At 44.9% G+C, this 15,495-nt stretch overlaps 1 protein-coding gene across 1 annotated transcript in view; it reads right to left on the bottom strand.

Moving 5' to 3' along the window:
- Nucleotides 1-15,495, bottom strand: part of KALRN (kalirin RhoGEF kinase) — a 530,846-nt gene that overhangs the window by 14,679 nt on the left and 500,672 nt on the right. Inside the window, exons 51-52 of the mRNA XM_067299320.1 lie at nt 13,919-14,042; nt 12,527-12,586 (exon numbers count right to left, since the gene is read on the bottom strand). Coding sequence (XP_067155421.1) covers nt 12,527-12,586; nt 13,919-14,042 — 184 coding nt within the window. The remainder of the gene's footprint in view (nt 1-12,526; nt 12,587-13,918; nt 14,043-15,495) is intronic.

The following is a 15,495-nucleotide window of genomic DNA, read 5'->3' as shown; positions in this document are numbered from 1 at the left end:
ATTTATTTTTCTGCAGAGTTACAAGGAGACACTGATTGGTCGGTACAAGCAGTCTCTCTAACAACTGGCGCACACAGCAAGCTTTAGTGACAACTGAACAGCCAGTGCACAGCTGAAAAACTAAATGAAAGGTGCAGCTTCTTACACTCTGATAAAGTGTACATTGGATCTAGTGCCAACTGCATCACAGGTAACAGGCACAAAACTAGGAAGGTGGCTGAGTAAGGTGAACTGTGCTTTTTGTCTGTTTAGATGATAATGCTCAAGCCATTAAATCCTTTCTTTCTGGACCCGGTTGTGCCCCACGTACCCAGCTCCAGACTCACATGACACACCATGTGCATTCGTCGTGCACCCTGGAGCATCTCATCTCAACCCAGTTTTGGGGGGGGATGGCTTTTAACTTCTGCTCAGCTTCAGGCGAAAAGGAGAAACACTGCGACAAAAACACCGGCTTCTTTTTGCCTACTGACAAACATCAGTGCCGCAACAACCCACGGTCTATCACAACTAGTAAAATTTCACTCATTTCATTGCATTGCTGGAAAGCTCTGCTTTCTAACTTGAACAGGCCTGGATGGCTGTGAGTTATACTATCTAACTAGCAAAGACTTGAAAATCTTCTGTCTCGTTGTGGCCTATATATGCCAATTAAATCATCTTAACCCTGGAAGTAGAAGGTGGGGAATACCAAAGAAAATGCCAGTAAGTTCTAAAATGCTATATCAACTCTCTAAATTTGTAATGGTGTACAATAGCATACAGGTTTTAGCCTCATTAACTGTTTTAATAATCTAATTAAGCTTTGTTATCTAAATTAAAACTAGTAAATTGATATCAAGCACCATAAACACCAGTGTGGTTTATTGCACGGTAAATATATCTTTATTACTATCGATTTCAGAGTCATGTTGGAAGGTGTCAATGAAGTAGTGACCTAATCCACAGCCTGCTAAAGCTGATGTGAGTTTTTGCAGTGGCTCAGAAACCAGGCCACGAAGCAGAAGCAAGCAGCCTTCTATAAAGTAGATAAACTTCAAGATTCCTATTTATTTTTTGGATTTATAAATAATTTTCCCCAGTGAATGGTTCAGGGTGCCATTCAGGGAGAAAAGCACTGAAGTATATTTAGCTTCTGTTTGGTTTCATAACCCTCATTCACACCCTCAGGCAAACCTTGGTACCAGCACTGAGACCTCGGGGTCTTTTTTCCCCAGTCACCACCAGAAAGGCTGTATAAACCAGGCACAGTGCAGACTTGCTGCTCACAAAGATGCACTTTTTTCTACAGAAACATACCTTCCATAAATTGCTCGTCACCTGAGACTGAGACTATCCTTCTTCCTAGCAATAGGAGGAGTTTGAGCCTTCAGGGCCTATCTATGGAGAACACAAAATTTATCGTACTGGCCAAAACAAGCAATCAACACCAGTGCTGTACACTCTCTGCTCCAGAAATGGGTAAGGGCTGCTACGCATGGGCAAAGCCTGGTTACAGTTCCTGGCAGTGTGGCCAGTGAGTCTTTCAGGTCCGTACCTGGAGGGAAAAGTGTGACTATTTGGTTTCCCAGATGCTCCTGGAAAAGCTGAGATTACAAACTTTTCATTCTCAGAATCCTGGAAAGAGCAAACCTCCATCTACATCCCCAGAGAAAAAGACTCTTTTAGGATTATTACTATATTTAGGGTTTTTTTGTTTTAAAGACCAAGCCCTGACTTCCCAGTGAGAAGGCTGAAAGCCCTAATGTGTTCAGCAGAGGCGCTGCGCAGGACCCGCGCATGCCCCGGGCTGAGCGGCGAGCTCTGCCAGCCCATCTGCCCACAAACCCTGCAGCTGGGGGCCACATGTGCCAGCCCGCAGCGCCAGGCTCGGCATCCCGCTCTGCTGCCGGCAGCTGGGTGTTTGAATGCAAGTGCTTTGTCTTTGTGCAATTAAGAGCGAAGCAGGCTGGAAAACTGGGGGACACCTCAGAGGGCTGGGGGTTTCTTCTTGGTAAGAGTCATCAGAACTCTTGGCAGTGGCTAAAATGGGGCAGTGGGGTGCAAGACGCTTGCTGAGGGATGGGGACGATGACCAAAATAAGAGGCCCCAGTCCCCATGGGGCAGGAAGAGCTGCGCAAAAGAAAAATAAGGGCACAAGACAACACTAGATGGAGGAAAATACCTTCTCTCCCCTCTCTGTGCATGGAAAAGGGGAGACATCTTTTTGATGAAGTTGTGTCATTCATGTGAAATGGAAAAGGAAGTAAAAGTTGTTCCATGGAGAGAGATTTAAATCTAGATAACCATCACTTGCCACTTTTCACTCAATGAGACCATCTATTTATCAGATTAGTAACCCAAGGCATTAGCTCATTTGCACCTCTATCTTCATTTTGGTAATTTTTGGCTTAACTGGAATGCACATATCTCCTTTGTGGATCTCCCCTTCCTTCCCTGCAGCACGCACTAAATTCCTTTATTATTCACTGATTTCTGTCCTTGTAGGATTAGAGATCAGGAGAAAGAAATGCACCTAACACTTTATATTTATTTTATAATTCTAAAGGCTTCATTAAAACATACAGCTACAATGATAAATGTAATAGATATAACTATAAATAAATAATGTTACACTGTTAATGATTTCCAAGGCATGATCTTTTGCAATAATTGCCTTACCAAAGATTTTTTCATTGGAATACCAAAAAGAAAATTACTACCACTAGATAACATTGGAAGAGTCTTTGGGTAAAATTTGCATTTCCTTTGAAAAAACTTCAGTTGTTAATTAATAAAATGTTACCTAACACCTGCACATTTGTATCTAAGCTTTTGCCTGCTGTAAGTTTAGCCAAGCATAAAAGTCTTTTCACAAGGGAATTTTTCAAAATGATTTGATACACCACCTAAGTAAGAAAAAGATCTTACTCTCGTCTACTTTGAAAGCGCGTGGGCAGGTCAGATCACAGGTTGAGAAGTGCAGAAACAGTGAATTAGAGAAAAAGATTCACTGACAAATCTTCCAACAGAAGCCAGATCTCCTGACTTGTACCCCAGCTCCCTATTCCCAGAGTATTTTGCTGTCGCTGTCTGCAAACTGTCCAGGTTTGCAGGTTACGGGTAGTTGGCAGGAGTTGACAGACTCTTCTGAGTCCTTCTTGGCTAAGTGGAAGACCTTTGGAGATGATTTCTTCATTTGCCAAACAAGCGTCTCTGGTTTTAGACTTATCAGGGTCACAACTTTGCGTGGCTTGGGCAGATCCTTCAGCTTTGAAGCTGTGTCGGAAAATGAAAGGCTTCTGGATTCAGCACACCCCTGCATTTCGTCGGCCTCTTGGACAGCCCCTTTGCCCTTCAGCCACGTTTCAGGAGCAGGTGGATCCCCCCGGCTGGCAGCAGGCAGGCAATGGCGAAGCACCACCTGCAGCTTACGGGGAGGGTGAAACTGGAGCAGCGCGTCTCCCACCCCCAGCTCTCTGCGAAGGGCACGGTCAGGGCCCGCACAGGGCTGCAGGTCTACAGGAGCTGGGCAGTATGGAGCAGGTCTTCAGCAAGTCGTTGAGGACACGCCAGTGCCATTCAGGCTGAGCCTGGTCAGGGCCCGTTGCTGCCGTATAGCACCAGTCGCTCCCACCGGATGGTCTATGGTCCCCGCGCGAAGGGACCCAAGCGGGGCCGGATGGTACTAAACAGAGACCTGAAATCAGGGCAAGACGCTCAGCCAGCCGAGTGCCTGCGTCAAGCCACTGCTTTTCCAACGCACCACATCCCACACATGACACGAGCAGGGGCCCCAGAAATAAAAACGACAGCCTGTTCCTGGGATAACAAGCGTCAGCTCAGGACTTTTGCTGAGCGCTGTTTTTAGCCGGGCCCAGCTTTATAACGGGCGGCACAAACACCGCGCAGCACAGGCAGGCTGCGAGCGGTCCGGCGCAGGCTGCCTAGGAGAAGGGGGAGGTGAGAGCCTTGCTCAGCAGCTGCTCTGGGCTGACACCAGAGCCCTTTGGGTCCTGGAGCTGCCAGTCTGCGGGGCCCAAACGCCCCATAAGCAGGTGGGCAAACAAGACACACTGGCCTGATGCCCCTGGGGGATAAAAACATCCCCGAGTGACGGGAGGGCACACAGCACTTTTTGGCGAGCCACAGACCATCAGCCCGAGACTCATCAGGAGAAGGAAAGTGATGCCAGCGAGCACGTGAGATCGCCGGGTGAAGAAAAAAACCAGTCCTGCCAGGGTTGTGGCTTTTGTAGAGTTTTTCTCTTTTCTCCTCTCAAAAAAGCAACGGGAGGTGCAGCCCTGCAATCGCCCTCAGCTGGTGGCTGTTTGAGCAAGGATCTCACAGTCGGGCCCTTCGCCAAACATTTCTGGCCATGGCAGCAACACGAAGGGAAGACGTCGGAGGGCCTCCTGCCGCCAAGCGCTTCGAGAGCAAATCCCCAGCAAACACGGCCTCCGCACGCTCCGCGGCTGTTCAGCTCTGCTCTGTCAGAGCCCAGCCGGGCTTGGGAGCAAAAAAAACGACAAAGAAGGAATTAGCCAAAGCAAGAACTTCTCGCAGCTTCCTCAGGCTCACTCAGCACTAGACAAACACAAAGCTTCAGGGCTAAAACTTGTCAGACAGTGCATTCGTTCCTCAGGTAAGAAACTGCGAGTGAGTTGGATCTGTTTGTTTTTTTCGTTGGCTGAAATATCTGTAGCCAAGTCCAGAGCGGGTGGAAAATTCTGACACTCCCTCTACAGCCAAAAGAGTTTCTGCTTCTAATACAGTAACAGCTAAAAATGGAAGCGCCACACAAAGTGACAAAGGCAGACCAGGACACAAATGGTCTCTGCTCTCGTGATAGGGGGTCTAGAGCTGATGAGACAAAAAAAAGGGGATGAGGGAGGAAGAGACAGAGAAATGAAAGGACACGGTCTGGTTATTCAATAAAAAAAAGCCAGAAATAGACCCCGACTCTTCCTTCTTTTGCCTGCGTTGTTCCAGGGCTCAAATCAAGAAATGGGAATCGGGTACTGGAATACCTTTGCAGACCTGCAAGGAGCTAAGTAACTTAGGATCTAAATGACTTTGTTGTTCGCAAAAACAGGGTTTGGATGTCGTTGCCAAATTCAGCCACAGTCTCTAAAGCCTGCCCCCAAAGGGCCCAATTGCCAGGCCTCCGCGCTTCTAGCAGCCTTGTGCTGCGATTTTTGTTCATTTGTTTAAACGAGTAGCGCATCTTTAGAGAAAAAGGAGTAACTTATAAAATGTGACAGATTCTAGAAAAGCAGCATATATGCTGCATGCAGTAACGCATTATTTTGGAGTACTGAGCCACATTTTTTCTGGTTTGCTTGCTGCTAAGCTCATACTATAAAGACAGACGGCAACCAGCCCTTGGAGGTACGTTTGCTTTAGTAGCAGCAAAGCTGTCCACCTGCAAAGTGACTTTGAACACCCCAACTTCTTAATGAGAGCATATCTTTAATTTGCACACATGCTCTGTGTCTGGGGGGAAGTGGGAAACCATTCTGCAGTGTGAACTCCCAGCGCTGAAATGCTCCTTTTTGTGGCCACAAGCTCGGGTGCCTGAGAGAGGCTCCTCCGTTTCGCGACAATTTGATTCTCCATCACAAAGACATCGTCACCATGCCTTCAGCCACCCTCCCTGGAAGAGGGTTGAGGGCTCCTAGGCAGCACAGACCTACGTGATGGACAGAAGGGCCCATCAGACATCCAAATTTTTCCAATGCCATGTTTCAGTCCCATATTAAAGGACTGCATCAAAACAGGAGAAAGAATGTTTCTCCTTGTTCTTCCCATATCAAACGAAGCACAGAGCTAGAAGGCAAACCCTCTGTAATAAGATCCGTGCTTTATCTAAACGGTAGAGGGCATGTTCACTCCAAGACAAGCAGCTCAGCATTTTGTAAACACTCTGTGGTATTTCTTGTTCACATGGTTAAAATAAAATACTGATGCGTTTATACATGCTGATAGTAGAGACAGCAGCATGCTCCTTGCTCCTTCGCTAAAAGAAAAATAGCAATGATTATCAGAAAAAAATAAATAAAATGGGTTACAGAGGAACTAAACCAACTCTAACTGGTAGAAAAAAATAATCCCTCCCTGACGAGGGCAACTTTTACTCTGAGAATTTTAGGGGGGGCAAGCTCACTGTTTTCCCCCCTCACCACACAAAATCCTCCAACAAACTAATGAGAGAAATTCCCTGAGGCGAATAAGGATCCAGCTAAGGAGAGAGAGGTGCCGCCAAAGGGAAAATATAATTTAAAATAAGAGAATGGTTATCTGATGAAACGTCCCATGGCATCAGCCTTTTGGTGAGGATGTGGGGTGCCTCCTGGCACCCAGCATGGATGGGATCAGCTGCCTTTGAGACAGACAGCCAAGCCAGGAGCAGATGTTTACTGCTTTACGTGCATGTGTGCAAAACAGAAGGCACCTCTGTGTGGTTCTTCTTGCCAATGTCACACTCTCTCTGCCAGGCCCTAGCGGCTGGTGTATTTGAACAGGTAGAGCTGTTAGATTTGTTTCTGTTTTTTAAGGCTACCACATATTCCAGGAAAGGTGTTGTAGCACTCTATCCCCTCCCTACCTATCAAGTAGATCACGTCTTCCTCTTCCAGCAGCTAAACCAAAGCGCCCATGCTGCCAGCTCAGGAAACTTAATCGCTGATCAGCCAGCTTCCCCGCTCTGTGTCAGGAATCACTGTCCACTCGGGGGCTGCAGGAAAATGGCTCTGCACATGGCAGCTGCCAGAGGGAAATGCTCAAGGCTATCAGGAACTTATTCATACTATAGCTGTGATAAGAGGCCTCTACCAAGAGTGAGGCTCTTTTGTGCTAAACACACAGACAAACATGTCATGGAAAAAAACCCTGTATGTTAAAAGGCTTTCTTATCAATATTGTACAAGAGCAAAGACAGTATGTTAGATCTGTTTTGGAGATAGAAAAATCAAGGCAGAGAAGTGAAGGCCCTTGCTTAAAGTACTTGGGAATTCTTGGCCTGAGCTGAATGTTGATTTGGAGCCAGTGCTGGATCCACCAAGCCATTACTTACTCAACCACTTGGACTGGGAGGGTGCTAACACAATATTCTTCCTTAGAGTGTATTTCCAAGTGCTTATCTTGCCCTGAGTGTCTCAAAGTAGTTCTTAATATGCTCAACTGTCATAACCGAAAAAAACAGATGATAAAGTCCAACCTGTGTACCTTGGCAATACCCCAGCTCACTAATCTAATGATGGCACTTCCACTGACTCAGGTTGGGCCTGGATTACATCTCTCCTTTACGCAGCTAAGAAACATGAACAAATGCTAGACACTCAGTGTCTGCTGTGTGTCCATCAGGACTACTTTTAATGTACCACAACTGGAGTAGTGCTGTGCAAATCAGCAGAAAACATGCCTGGAGCCATGTGAGAGGTCCAGTCCAAAGTCTGGAACTGAATTAGTGAGTTTTAGGTCAATCAGGTCTTCGGACTGATGGAAGGGCGTTAATTTAGACAAGAGAGGTAGCCCAATGGGATTTGCACAGTTGACTTATGACCCCTTCAGTGATACCAAAACCCTGTGACATTACGACACTCCAAATTCTAAGACAATTAGTTGTGTCATTGTCCTGGACCCACAACTTGGGTGTGGATGATGTTCGCTGATTCAGAAGGGAACCCACCTTCTTCCCAGGAGCAGAGCCTGCTTGTCCCTGTGCAATTAGCTACAGACATGTGGAAAGGGAGTCTCCGATCTTTCATAAATATAGGTTACTCTTATTCCTCATGAGGCTACACCTGCTCCTTAAATACCTGCTCCTACACCTCACATGCCTAACAGGTGAGTTTGCACCTTTTGTTTCCTGACACAATAGCACAAAGTGGAAAACTAGGAAACCCCCCCACATATTTCACTTCAGTCCTTATCCACTCTCATTGTATATTGATAAACAAAGAGAAAAGAAACAGTCACCAAGAGATACAATTTCTATTCAAAGTTCTGTCAGCAAAGTTACAATGAACAGAAGGTTCTTCAGGGCCAGCATGTCCCTGCGCAGACAAAAAAAACAGTAATGACATTTTAACTGTTTAAAAGGGTCACTCAGAATTTCAGTTAACTGCTGTCATTAGGTATGTTCTCCACATTTCTTTCTTTCTGTGTATCTCCCCTGAAACAAAATGAAGCCAAAATGCTTCAATAATCTGAATTCTACTGTACAGATATTTGATATTTTGTAAGCAGCAAGCAAAGCTAGACCTGAAAACCACAGCAGCCATGGGACTCCATGGATATTATGACCAGCTCATCAACTTCTTGTGCAGGGAATATGCTGGAGGTAAAAGGCACCAACATTTCCAAAAAATTAATATGGCTGCCTTGCATTTAGAAACTGCTTTCCCTGTTGCAGCACTGAATGCACATTTGCAGGCATGATGGGAGGAAGAGGGATGTCAGCATGTCATGGGTGACAGTCCTATAAGAGAAGCAAAGTGACTTGCCCAAGGCTGTAACAATAGCTACAGACGACTCCTCCTAAATGACACACGGAGGGCCTCATGCAACTTTAAGTTATTGGTGGTTGGGCCAGGAGACTGCTCTTCCACCGGCACTCCCACAGTCTATAAAATCAGTCACGAGCTGAGCCAGGTGTGAGAGTAAGGTCTTCCCCGTTCTCCAGCGTCCAGTCACGCTGCCTCCAGCTAACCTATGAGCTTGCCAACAGCCCCACTCTGACGTACTATGCTAAATGGAGAAAGAAGAGCCAGACGAGATATTGATTTCCACTATAAAAACAGGTTGGGGGAAGGATCTTTTAAATAATTATTTAAGGCTAGGATGCACCTCTAGAAAAAGCCTAAAAGGTGAGCTGTTTATTTTTCTGCAACATATAAGAACAAACACCAGTTACCCCACTCACCTCATATATACCTCCTCCTAGGGAGATTGAAAATGCACTCTTACAGAGGCTCTGACAGTCCTGTGCAGATACTATGTGTAGTCACAAGCACAATTTTTAAATAGGATAACGTAAGGCATCTTTATAAACACAGACAAAGAACACAAACGTCTGAAAGAACAAGGGATAAATGCTTCCCTTGTGGGCACAGTCTTTCCAAAAGTCCAAGCCAGGGTGAGCCTGCTCAAAGAAAAGAGGGCAACGGTGGTGGTAAATGCTTTTAAAGGACTTGCTTATTGTTCCTTGCCCCTCAGTGACAACGCATTAAAATCGGGGCCACCACTAGAGGAGAGAAACCGAGACTTGAATGAGCCTGCGGAGCCCCCAGCTGTGAGAGCTGATAATTATGCATCTGCACAGTTAATTCACAGTGCCTCCGAAAGGGGTTTTGCAGCCTGCACTGAGATCTGTGCTGCTGAGGTATGGTAGCCACCTCTTTTAAAGCTAGTTAAGGCATCTGAGCACCAACTTTCTGATACTCTGCCACCAGCACCATATAACTTCCTCCATGAATCTCTTGTTCCAATGAAAACCTGACCCAGACTTTGGCAGTGGAAGAAACTTGCCTTGCTTCTCTTTCAAAGAGAAAAGACTTTAGCTTCTGGGGCCTTAATCAAGTTCATCTTCATAACTCAGGAATGCTTGATAATGACTGATAACAAGAATTCAAACATTCATCATAAAGGAAAAGGGAGAACAACTGTGGCTTCCAGGAGAGAAAACCCCAGACTGGACTTCCATATGGCAACTTCTAGGATTGCTTCCCTCATGAGCATTTTAGCAGACTGCCCCAGCTCTGCTCCCTCTGGATTGTTTTTGTTCAGTTTTGTTGTGGGTATTAGCAATCCCTCCCCTCCAGTAGCTCTTAGCCAGATCAGTGAACTGATCAGACTCACTCCAAACTGCAGATGTAGTAACACCAGCATAAGAGAGGACTATACTATGCCTTGCAGGGCAGTGTGACCTTAGATTGGTCAAAGTCACCCAAAAAATTGCATTCTCACTTCTTTTCTTCTGCCAATTTATACACCCACCCAGCGCCAAAGAGTTTTGTTGAGAAGCAGGCTTGAGCTTTACAAGCCATTAAGGACCATTGTGGCTTCTGGAAACTGCAGGACAGCAGGACTTCTACCTCTGCTAAGTGATCCGGGAGGTATAGAATCAGGTTTCTGAGTGTAAATCAGGTCACACATCAGGCAAGTATTTCAGCAGATTCATACCAGAGCTAAGACTTCAAATTAGTGTCTTCTGCTATAAATAGAAGGGCTCTTATCTCCTGCACTTCACAAGGCAAGGCAAGAACATTAGACTCTTATCTATACCACAGTAAAAAACAAAACAAAACAAAACACCCTCAAACTGTGTGGAGTATACCAGAGATGACTAGAAATGCAGACAGTGTATGGACTTGGATACCTTTCACTGACAATTTTAAGACATCAGGGTTTTTGCTCCTATGGAGCGGTCTACTGTCAAAATACAGAAGTTCTCTGCAAAAAGAATTGTGATTTTCACTCGCTCTGTACATTACACCTGTATGTCAGCCATCTTTTACTCCACAAGCCAATTTCCAAAGATCTAAAGTTTGCATGGGCTTATGTGCAATAATTGAACACCGTCTTGTTGCAAATACATGTATTTATAATTGTTACCTAAGATAAGCAATATGCTCTTTGAAAATGCAAACACACCACTAACAATGCAGCTTTGGTGGTAAGCACCATTCAACCTCAGGATGTCAGCAGGGTCACAAGCTTTATTTTAGTACACATCCCTTTTTCAAAGATGTGTTTATCGATGCCTACACACTAGCAATACAAGGGAGCCTTCAGGTTAATAGCTGAGGTGGTGGATATCCTTGTAGCCCAGCATCTCAATATACTTTCCCCTCTCTCTCTCTCTCTTTTTCTTTTTCTCCAGGAGGGAGACCAGCTTTCTTTTGTGGGACCTTTAGAGTACAATCTGGCTAACAGCACCCTGGCGATCTCCTAACATACAGAGATTTCCCTATTCTCCAACAAACCACCCTACAATCTTTGCAAAATCACTTAAGTGATTTTCACCTGGGAGTTCTGGTGGACAAGCTAACCATAAGTCAGCAATGTGTCCTTGTGGCCAAGAAGGCCAATGGTATCCTGGGGTGCACTAGGAAGAGGGTTGCCAGCAGGTCGAGGGAGGTGATTCTCCCCCTCTACTCAGCCCTGGTGAGGCCACATCTGGAGTACTGTGTCCAATTCTGGGCTCCACAGTACAAGAGAGACATGGCACTACTGGAGAGAGTCCAGTGGAGGGCTACGAAGATGGTGAAGGAAATGGAGCATCTCTCTTATGAGGAAAGTCTGAGAGAGCTGGGCCTGTTTAGCTTGGAGAAGATGAAGAGGGGATCTTATCAATGTATACAAATATCTAAAAGCAGGGTGTCAAGAGAATGGGGCCAGACTGTTTTCAGTGGTGCCCAGTGACAGGACAAGAGGCAACAGGCACAAACTGAAACACAGACAGTTCCATCTGAATATGAGGAAAAACTTTACTGTGAGGGTGACAGAGCACTGGAACAGGTTGCCCAGGGAGGTTGTGGAGTCTCCTTCTCTGGAGATATTCAAAACCCGCCTGGACATGATTCTGTGCAGTGTGCTCTAGGTGACCCTGCTTGAGCAGGGGGCTTGGACTTAGACGATCTCCAGGGGTGCCTTCCAACCTCAACCATTCTGTGATTCTGTGAAGTTTCTCTGAACCTTTCCCCTTGCTTGTTCCAATAGGAAGCTCTTTCAGCCTTGGTACAACGTACATAGATGCTTAATGTGGTCACTGTACACAGATAAGTGAGTCCTGCAAGATATTAATAGAGGAGAACCAGGTGTTGAACTCTAACATTGATTTTAAGATCTGTTCTGATTCTCTTTACCAGGCATGTCTTGGTCACTCCACTAGAGTCAGTGGGGTCACACTGGAAAAACAGTAGTGTAACACATTGGGTCCACTTACCTGCATTAACTCTGCCTATGAGAAGTGCACTTTAATGCAACTAACTTTACCATTTTATTTCAGTACCTTTTTATAAGTGCAATTTCCACAATTTAAGAGACACTAACTGTTAAGAGAAAAAAACAGCTTTGTCTTTTCTCACCTCCTAGATAATTTAAAACACTAGCTGTGGTGCAACAACATTAACTACAGTGATTTATAACACAAGACTGACTAGCAGCTCAGCATGTATTGCCAGGAAGGTGGGTGTTTTCAGCATAGAAAGCTGCTACATTTATTGGCAGTTGAAAGGTGTGCACGATCATTTCATTGAATGAGGTCCCATCTGGAAAACGGTGGTTTAGAGGTGGCTAATTAAGCCTCCAACTCAACAATAATTTGTTTTCCAACTTCCTTCACTGCTCCTATCACAAAGGCAGCCCAAACTTCAATTCACTGCTTGACAAAATCAGAACTGGCACTTTGTGTGAATTATACTTAATTGATAAATACGTCCATCTGCAAAACAGACCCACCAGCTCCCCTTTCAGCAAATCCATTTCAAAATGGATACATATTCTCTGGAAAAAAGTAATCACAAGGATGATTGTCTCTACCTCCATGCTAGTATTGGGGTCAAGGTCATCACACTCTGATTCCTCTGAGCTGTTTGTCTCCTTGTTTGGCAGCATGAAGAGGAAGAAAGAGAACAAGAGATTAGAAGAGAGATTGGTTAGCACAGAGCAGCACAGGAGTTTGAGCAGCATGGAAATGGATAACAGTACAGAAAATGTTCTTAAAAAACAAACTGAAATCAAACCAACAACAAAACAAGAGAAGCAAAGGCAAAGGCATGCTTTTGCCAAAGAAGAGGCAGTGATTCTGCAAGTCGTTCAGGCAGTAAAAACAGCAAAGGGAGCAACAGAAGGAAGAATTGTGACCACCATGCTGGAGCAACTACTTCCTTCGGGCCCAGTACTTCACTGATTTGACTGCAGAGGTGCAGGATGCCTGTGAAGTGGGTGTAAGGTGCATCCAGGTTGCAGCAGCAGGGTTCCTCCCTTTGCACATGCCATCTTTATTTCACTAGGCTTATACAGCGGAAAGCCTCCGCAGAGGAAATCACTTAATCATGGGCTCTCCTGGAGAGGGGTGGATCCAAAGTACATGCTCAAGTGCTTTCCTGAATCAGCACTAGGCTTTGGTTGTGTCAAAATCACAACAAGTGTTTGCTTGCCTCTGTTGTGAGGGATTGTCCCAGATTAGTGCTGAGCAGGCCTCATGGTCGGTTTATAGGGATGGTTCCTCTGAACTGGAGGATAGTAGTCAGGCACCCAGAGCAGAAGATGGATCTTAACCCCACAGTTCTCAACCTTTTCCATACTGGGAAATCTCAGAGAGAGAGACACAGACACAGACACACACACAGACACACACACACACAAAACCCTCTCCTGGCAAGACCTGGTCAGAATCTCTTCCCTATTTGGTAATATGGAAAGGAAAAGGTCATTGAGACCATCTCCCCAGCCCAAGGTGCTCAAGCATCTTAAGTTTAGGAGCCCATTATTTTAAGATGTAGGTGAAATATTGGCCCGAAGACAACTCATCAACTTCAGTCAGGCCATCATTTCAGCCAGTGGCTTTCTCACCACTGCAGCTGCTCTGATGGAGCTACAGATTGAGCTAGATCAGAGGTCAGTAAATCACTGTTTTCCAAATTTTAAGAACACTTATTTAACCGTATATATAGCTTTTTAAGGAAGATTACTTACTTGTATGTGGGATGCCAGGAAAAAGAAAACGAAAAACAAAGGCTGCATTTTATCTTGCATGCAAAAATCCTGCTAAAATGGATACTACAAAAAAAAAAGAAAAATAAATAACTGAAGTGGAAAAAACCCCCCCAAAATCGCCGCCCCCTCCCTCTCTCAGGAGAGGATGCTCTAGGGGGTGAAAAGGATGGGAAGCAGGAGAGCAGCACACAGCTTTCAGATGGCCTTACTCACTTTAACAGAGACTTTGTTTCCCAGAATATCCTTGGATTTACGTGGCCCATTGGCTTCATTTTTGCCACTGCTCTCCTTTTCCGCCCGCTTTCTCATGCGCAGGGTATGCCATGAACATGACTTCCTGTTGTACCAAAAAACGCAGCAATCAAATGGCAGATCATAGTAGGAAGGAAGGATTTGGAAATGGGAACCAGCATCCACATTTGCGATTACTGCAATACCCTAGAAGGTGAAAGCCACCGGCAATATGCCTATCTCAGTTTGAGCAATGAGAGTTGAATTAAAAAAAACAAACCAAACAGTTCTACAAAGCAGATGTTGTGCCACACTTGCCATTTAAATGCATGGAGCAGGAAAAAATACCCATGATGGAAGCAGGCAACTAGAACTTGGTCATCTGGCTTCAGGGATTTTATCTTATCTTGCATTCGTCACAAACAGATTTTTTTTTTTTTTTTTTGGCTAGAGTTAAAAGGTCAATTCAATTGACTTGTTGATTAAAAGCAGTGAAACAAATGTAAGTAAATGAGAAAAGTCTTAATGGAGTACGCAGTAGAGCAAATAAAAAAAAGTTAAGAAATTCAAGGTGTTGCTTTCTACATGTTGCTCAGAATGTGAAAAGCTCAAAAATAGGGGTTGTATCATTAACTTTCCAAGAGATAAGTAATTTCCTAGAACAACAAGTTCTGCTATGCCTCTTGAGATCAAGAATTTCCCATTAGCAGAACAGTTCATTTTGCCAATCTGGTTAGAGAGGACATCATTCAGTCCATGCTTTTTGGCTAGCATCACAGTAGATATGATTTTCAGCACATTTTTCATCCCTCATTACTGCTCCTATGACCTTACCCTTGGAAAAAAAATTAGACCATGTCACCCTTTGTAAGAGCAATGCTGTGTTGAAAACAGAAATTGCATATCAAGCAGACATAAAAAATTAGGAAAAAAGAAACCAGTTTTCAATATGGATTCCATTTGGTTTAAAGAGTGGATAGGTTGGGGGGGTTGGGAAGGGGTATGTTGTCTAAAGCAGAAAGCTCTCGAAACAGCAGTGTGATGAGCTGGGATCCAGGTTCAAAGCATCCGCCCACCTTTAAGTCATGCAAATTTGATTTGCATGTGTTAAGCCCAATGTTTGGCACATGTCATGTCTACAGTACCTTGATACATTTTACAAAGCAAGTTGCATGTAATCCAACGATAACCTGCGATGCCAATAAAACGCAGTATGTTAGCAAGGTAGGACTCAAAGGATGCCCCACACAGCCGACGTTTCCCCATGAACTCTGTGTCCCATTCATAAGCATTTTTTTGTTACACTTCTGCACCTGATTGGGACTGTACAACAGATCAAGTTAAAAAAAAGTAAAACTAATGGCTTCCCAACAGTTGGCCACAATGACACACGACTAAACTGGTTTATATCAAGTGTTTTTGCAACCAGTGTTAGCGTCTGCACTAGAGCAACACAGTCAAGGTCATAGTGGTGTCTTGGGAACAGCTGGCAATGGGCAGTCATGTTCAGGCAAAAGGAGCACGAGGGCATCCTGCATGTCTCAGCAGGCCAGTAGGTC

Source organism: Apteryx mantelli, chromosome 6, assembly GCF_036417845.1.
Source record: "Apteryx mantelli isolate bAptMan1 chromosome 6, bAptMan1.hap1, whole genome shotgun sequence".
Lineage (NCBI taxonomy): Eukaryota > Metazoa > Chordata > Aves > Apterygiformes > Apterygidae > Apteryx > Apteryx mantelli.
Note: the sequence above shows the minus strand (reverse complement) of the source record. Positions and strands in the feature narration are given on the sequence as shown.